Genomic DNA, 6742 nt, shown 5'->3' with positions numbered 1-6742 from the left:
GTATAATCTATTATCATATACCTTATCGGCAATATAGGAGAAACTAGTCCACTTCATTGAAAAAAATATATGAATGCTGCAAAAGTTTTGATTTGATTTGATTTGTTTTGTTTTGTTTTTTGTTCTTTTGTCTCATTAAATTTCCGTATTGTCTATTTGGGCAAATAGTCAAACAATATCGTGTGGTGTCAATATCTCCGTACCCTGTGATATATATATCCCGATGAGACCCGTGAACATTATTTATTTACACTATAAACGTCTCCCATTCGAAAACATCGGGAGTCCCCCAGTGAACCAGAAGATTTAGGGGGAAAAAAAAATCCACACAGAAAAAGAAGAGGAAATGAGGAGAAAGGAAAAATAAAACGCTCTGGACGGTCCATGTTAGACCAATACAGACACGAGGAGAAATCCAACGGGCAGTGAAGTAAGTAAACAAAGAAATCCCGCAACGGAAAGAATACTTCCCCAAGAACCAACCCAAACCAAACAGAAAACAAACAAGAGAAGAAAGAGGAAATCATATATCCGACGAGCCGGACACCGGTGCGCCGTCCTTCTGCAAACCGAGACCAGAGATACGACTCCGCCGCCTGGCCTTCAGCCGATGCTCGGTATCCATAAGCTTCTTCTGCAACCACATGCGGCCCTCGTGGTCCGTCTTGATCGGGGCCGAGTTGAGCAGCTCGGTCAGCGCCAGCTTGACCTGCTGGTCAGCGTCGTTGGACTTGGCGCCATTCCACGCGTCGAGGAGCGGATCATTGGCGACGCGGGACGGGTGCGATGGCGGGGGCGTGGAGGAGTAGCGGACTGATGACGTTGGTGGTGGTGATGTTGATGGTGATGGTGCTGATGATGATATTGACGATGATGATGATGATGGTGGTGGTGGTGGTGGTGGTGAAGATGTTTGGGCGGGATAGGAGGAGAGGGAGGCGCTACAGGGCGACGCGTATCGGCTTTGTGGTTGGGTGATGGAGCGGGTGGAAGTAGGAAGGGTGTTGAGTTTGTGTTGTGAAGGGAGGACCGTATGCATGTCTTTTGTCTTGGGTTTTCGATATGGGGCTTTTTCCCCTTTTCTTTTCGGGGAAGGTTTTTTTTTTTTTATTTTTTTTTTTTTCTGCTTTATTTTATATATCGGCGTTATATGTTTGGCGTGGATGGGTTTCGACGTGGCCGTGGTAAACGAGTGAAGAAGCCCTTGCACCGACCTGTTATAAGATAGCTGCAGAGCTCATAAGGAGACCATGGAGTAGACTGTCATTCAAGATTGCAAAGCTCTGGCTGCTGATAGGGATGGGATTATTATTCCGCGCTGAATGTGATCGTGCTCGTGCTCAATGGCATTTGGCTTCATCGACAGACAAGCTCACGGAGGCAGCATGGATCTTGGGCATTGTGGGAGCGTGGATGCTCCATTATATTCATGATGAATGATAATGGCCGACTCGGCTATGATGCAATGAAGTGCAGACTGAGTTCGTCTGAACAGGTCTGGAGCCAGAATAAGCTCCGTTGTTCGTTGCCGTGTGGCCAACTATCCACGATCCAACGACCAATTCGCTGGAATACAGCAATCAAGGCCCACGGCACCAACGAGAGTTCACGTGGTTGGCGTCATCGACACTCGACACTCGGGAGCGAGAAGAAACTAAAACCTTAACCTTTGTGGACAAGGTTTTAAATTTTTTTCAATCCTTTTTATATGTATATTTTTGAAAGGCAACCTCGCGAGGATTTTCTGGTTGGCCCTTCGCAATTCCAAGTTTGCGCACAGATTAGGGTGCGCCTTCGCCCGCATGGTTCTCAATTCCACTCCCCACCTCGGCAGCAGAGGGTTTGGCCAAGCTCAACAACAACTTGTCAACAGCGGAGGATAGTGTGGTCGTGGGAAACGCCGAGGGCAGAACCTTGGAAGCTCCTGTGCTGCATCTGCCGGGCACATATGGGTTGCAAGCAAGATCTCGAAGAAGATAGAGAAGGAGCTTAAACTCTATCTGTGTCCTGTTGACGATCAGCATTTGCCATGGTTAGGGAATTTTGGATTTTCCGTTTCCAGCCATGTTCAACGTTCATAGAACCAGGCATCGGCATCGGCAGCAATTGTTGTTCAGATACCACCGCTACTCCGTAGGTAGCTCCCGGTGGCGACTTTGCTTTGGTGACTCCAGAAAGTTTGATAGAGGCCTCGATTAGTCATGGTTGGCATGCTTGGCGCTGACTCACCCCCCGCGAGTGCACGGGCCAGGCCAGACCCGGCCCAGACAAGCTTTGGTGAGCCGCTAGTGACTTGGCGTGCCGGCCTTGGCACGCTCGTTCTGGAACGAGCGTCGGTTCGGGTTCGGATTCGACTCGAGTTTCCTTGGCGGGTTTCTGAGTCAGCTGGTTGGACTTCTAGTTGATCAAGACGAAATTACTATTGATAGTATAGAAGGCAGTTGATGAGTTCCAGAAAAGCATCACGCAGCCGGGCTAATACTAGTATAGAACCAACTTGAGAGATGGCCCTTTTTAAATAGAATACTCGTACACCTCGATCTCAAACCTGGGTTGGTGGTGAGTTAGTCAGTCACTCGGAGTCAACTAACCACTTCGTACTATTTTAAAAACAAAAACAAGACTGACTGAAAAGGCCAAAGAGAAAGAGAAAAGCTGACGACAACTCAGCAGCCACGACAGCAACGAACATGAAATCATTGCATTGGATGAAGAGCTTTAGAGTCTAGAGCTCTCTCTGAGTCTACCTGTCTGTCTGTCTTCTTTTTATTCTCATTGCTGTTTTATGGATTAACTTTTCATATTCAGGCCATCCAAGCATACTAAGTTATCCACGGGGCGCGTTAGCGGCGTTATAACATGACCCCCCAAATAACCAGGTTATCCCGGACGCCACCACAGCCAAACCCCCCCTGGATAACTGAGTTATACGGGGGGGGGTCTGCTTGGCATGTTATCTTGGCAGTTATTGAAGCTCCATACAAGATGATTGACTGAAGAAAAATAGTATGAATAAAAATCAATTGTCATTATTATAGATCTGACTAACTAGTTAGCTATCTTTCTTTTATTTATCTATATAATCTGCTTGACTTCATCATATGAGCTACTAATTCTAGACATCAATATAGAGGTGCAGATCATATCTAAATGTTGTATATAAATTTTATATAATTAAAATAAATAAAAATAATACATATTTGTCTCTTCAGAAAAGACAATGAAAATGAAAATGAAAGAAAAAAAAATTATATATACTGAAAAGAAAGAGTTAATCAAGAATTATAAAAGCAGTAGATGTTGAATCAACTGTGAGCAATCATTGTTTAAAAAAACTGTTCTTCATTGTTGAGAATCATTCTTCTCATTGTTCATAATCTCTATCATCTTCATCTCTTTTCCATCTTGTATAAAGCAGTGAATGATATGATCATAACATTTGCAGTTGTCATAAACTTCATCAAAGTGATCAAGTAGATGATAGTATTCTGAGAATGATTGAAGATTTGAATGAATATTTCAACAAATAAAACACATATATAACTTTAGCTGATTATGAGATTGAATGAGAATGATATTGATGTATGATAATTAATGACTTCAAATCTGCAACTCTGTTATGTTGTTTTATATAAAGAATATATCTTACTCTGAGAGAGTCAGAACTGCTTTAAATTGTGAATTGTGAATAAAAGAACTCAATTATTAACCAATTATAAAAAGAATGTAATGAAAGTTCTGAAAATTAAAAAGACTGAGAAATGAAAAAGCTCTATTTTATATAAAAAAGAGAACAGTTAATATTGTGATATTTAATTGATGAAATAATCTACTGAAGCTTCATACATATATGATTGATATAATGATGTGTTGAAAAAAGAAAAAAAGAAGAAGAGAGAAAAGAGAAGAAGAAAATATTATTATAAAAAAAAAATAAATGTAAAAAAGCAAATTCAATTCATTATTTTAATTATCATCATCAATTTATCAATTCATTCATCTCTTTCAATCAGCTCATCTGTAAAGAGCGTACTTTGATTAACAGCTAACACTATTCTAATACAGTTTACATTGAAACTAAGCCAAAATGAAAAGCTTGCTCAATAAAATGTAAAAACAAACTTTTTACTACAATAATGCAGCTAAAGCTTGGACATGGTTATTTTAAATCATATTTAACAAAGATTAGAAATGATTTATGTGATTTATGTTCAGATTGTCAATTATATGAAAACTCAGCGCATCTTCTTTTACTTTGTACAAAGCATACAGAGTTAAGGTTGAGATTGAGAGAGAAGTTTGAATTGACACAGTGAAATTTAAAACTTTTGTTCAATATAAAAACTGGAAATGAATTCTTGATTAAATATTTGAAAGAATCAAATATTGCTATAAGATTTCAATTGAATAGTTTGATCTGATAATAAATTCAATTTTTGTTTTTCTTTTTTTCTTTTGTTTCTATGTATTTGCTTTAATTTTTGTTTTTGTTTTATTTTTATTTTGTTACTTTTGCTTTAAAATTTATTTCATTTTGATTAGTTTTGATTTTGACTTGTTTTGAAAAGTTTGATTTGTGAATGGTTTCTTTTCTTTTAATAGCTGCTGTTTTTTATACTTTTTATTTCATTTATTTTGAATTGAATGTATTGATCTATTGTCATTCTTTTGACATTCTTTCTTAAATTGAATAGTTTGAATAGTTATTTGATTCTGGGCTGGAATTCTGCTATTGCATGTATTAAATTGACTTTGTATATTAGCTTATTTTTAAGTTGAAAAATCCTGGAGTGTTTCAGGTAGATGTCATAGTCACTGACTTTATATATCTATAATGGAAGAATAATAATAATAATAATAATTTTACTATAAATTCAGTGAGAACTTCAGTTAAAATATTTTATTTAAAAATAATTTAAAGCTGTTGTTTATTTTCAATGCTTCTAAAAAAGAATTGTCCATTTGATGAATTTATAAAAGAATTTATTTGTTTTAATCAAGGAAATTCTAACACAAAATTATAGTTCTTCATCTTCATTGCATGAAAGAAATGAGATATCTGCTGTGCATTACTCTTGTGATCAGTGACAGTAATTGCAATGTTATACTCTTTAAAGAAGTGCATTATACATTCATCAATCAATTTGATCATCTTGATTTTGTGATGAGCAGTTTCTAAATCTTGATTTTTTATTCAAATTCATTGACATAATTCACTTCTGATTCAAAGTCTATTAGTGTAAACACTTTTTGCAGACTTTTAAATATAGTTATTTTTATTGTGACAGTGAAGTTTAAGATGTTTTTGCATTGACTTTCCATGTTGATAACTGTCATTGTGAGTTGAATGATGTGTTTTAAACGTTTTTTCAATTCTTTGAATTTTTTATATTTTTCACATTGAGTTTTGAATCAGATTTGATGTTCATGAATTCATCTTTAAATCATTTAAAGCATGAATTAATGGTATTTTCTGATCATTTGTAATAACAGCAATATTTCAATTAAATGAAGTCATCAAACTTTGTAATGTCATTCTATCTGCATTTGTTTTCTAATTTATTATCAGTATTATTTCTATTATTAAAGCTTTGAATAAAGTTTTTGAAATTTGACTTCTCTTTAAATTTCTTTCATCTTTCTCATAGATTTGATTCTGTCATTGCAAGTTTGTGAAAAGTGGCATCATAACTTAACTCTTTTAGTTTGATTGCATATTTGTCAAATTCTTGATGAATGAAAGATAGAACTTTCATATAAAGGTGTGATTTCTGACGGTATTTGCTATAAAAATGCCGCAGATGCTTTTCAATTGATTGTAAATGTGAAATAAATTATTGAATTGCATGATTTTTTTATTACTCTGTTTTTCAGTATTGTCTATCTGCATTTCAAAAACTTTTATCTGAATTAGTGATTCGACATTGCATTCAGTTAACAAATTCTTTCCATGATGTCAAAATCTGCATATTATGTGTATGTTAATATCAATGTTGTTGCATCTCAACATTGAAATGCATGATGACTTCGATGATCTTCCAATGATTGTGTTTGTTGTAATAATTAAGATCACTGATATGGAAAGTAATAGCAGCTATAATAAAGTTTTCAAATTCTTTCATATTTTGATTTCAGAACTTTTCCACATCTTTCTGAGAAAAATAATCACTCATATTGAAATCTCAAAATTCTAATTATCAAAGTGATATCTGACTACATCTCCTACTGACAGTGATCACAGTGCTTTTCATTAAAATGTTAGATATTTATAATATAGATTCTGATGATCTGAGAATGTTTGTGATGTTTATGCAGTTACGATTCACAATAATTGCATCTCTATCATAGTTCAAATGCACTTTGAGTGTATTTCAAATGATTGAAATAATTTGTAATAGGCGCAACGGAGATATCTATATTTAGATAATAGATACTTGGCGATAGATACGTGGCGATAAATACGTGGGCGATGGCAATATTATTTATATAATTGCTCGCTGATATCCCGTGGGATTTTAGGGAGATCAGCGAATTAGCTTTTGAACAAATAGAGGATTTGCTACCTTTCTTAATATCCCTTTGTGCGTACCTTCACACCTACTCTTGGTAAATTACATCTGGTAAGCCTAATCTCTTACATAAATTTTCATGTTATTTTTTATTAATCAAAATATTTGGCATTTGATGTGTGAAGTTTTTTTGCCAATTTTTTTCCTCCAGGTCTGTTAAACTTCCATAAATT

The 6742-nt window shown here is 35.7% G+C and overlaps 1 protein-coding gene across 1 annotated transcript; it reads right to left on the bottom strand.

Moving 5' to 3' along the window:
* Positions 1-523: 523 nt before the first annotated feature.
* Positions 524-1431, bottom strand: HCAG_07369 (predicted protein; the record flags this gene model as incomplete). The annotated part of the gene is made up of 2 exons (XM_001537897.1): positions 524-813; positions 1377-1431. The coding sequence occupies 2 exons, from the start codon at positions 1429-1431 to the stop codon at positions 524-526; spliced, it is 345 nt and encodes a 114-aa protein (XP_001537947.1).
* Positions 1432-6742: the final 5311 nt, after the last annotated feature.

Source organism: Histoplasma capsulatum, genomic scaffold (assembly GCF_000149585.1).
Source record: "Histoplasma capsulatum NAm1 scaffold_8 genomic scaffold, whole genome shotgun sequence".
Lineage (NCBI taxonomy): Eukaryota > Fungi > Ascomycota > Eurotiomycetes > Onygenales > Ajellomycetaceae > Histoplasma > Histoplasma mississippiense.
Note: the sequence above shows the minus strand (reverse complement) of the source record. Positions and strands in the feature narration are given on the sequence as shown.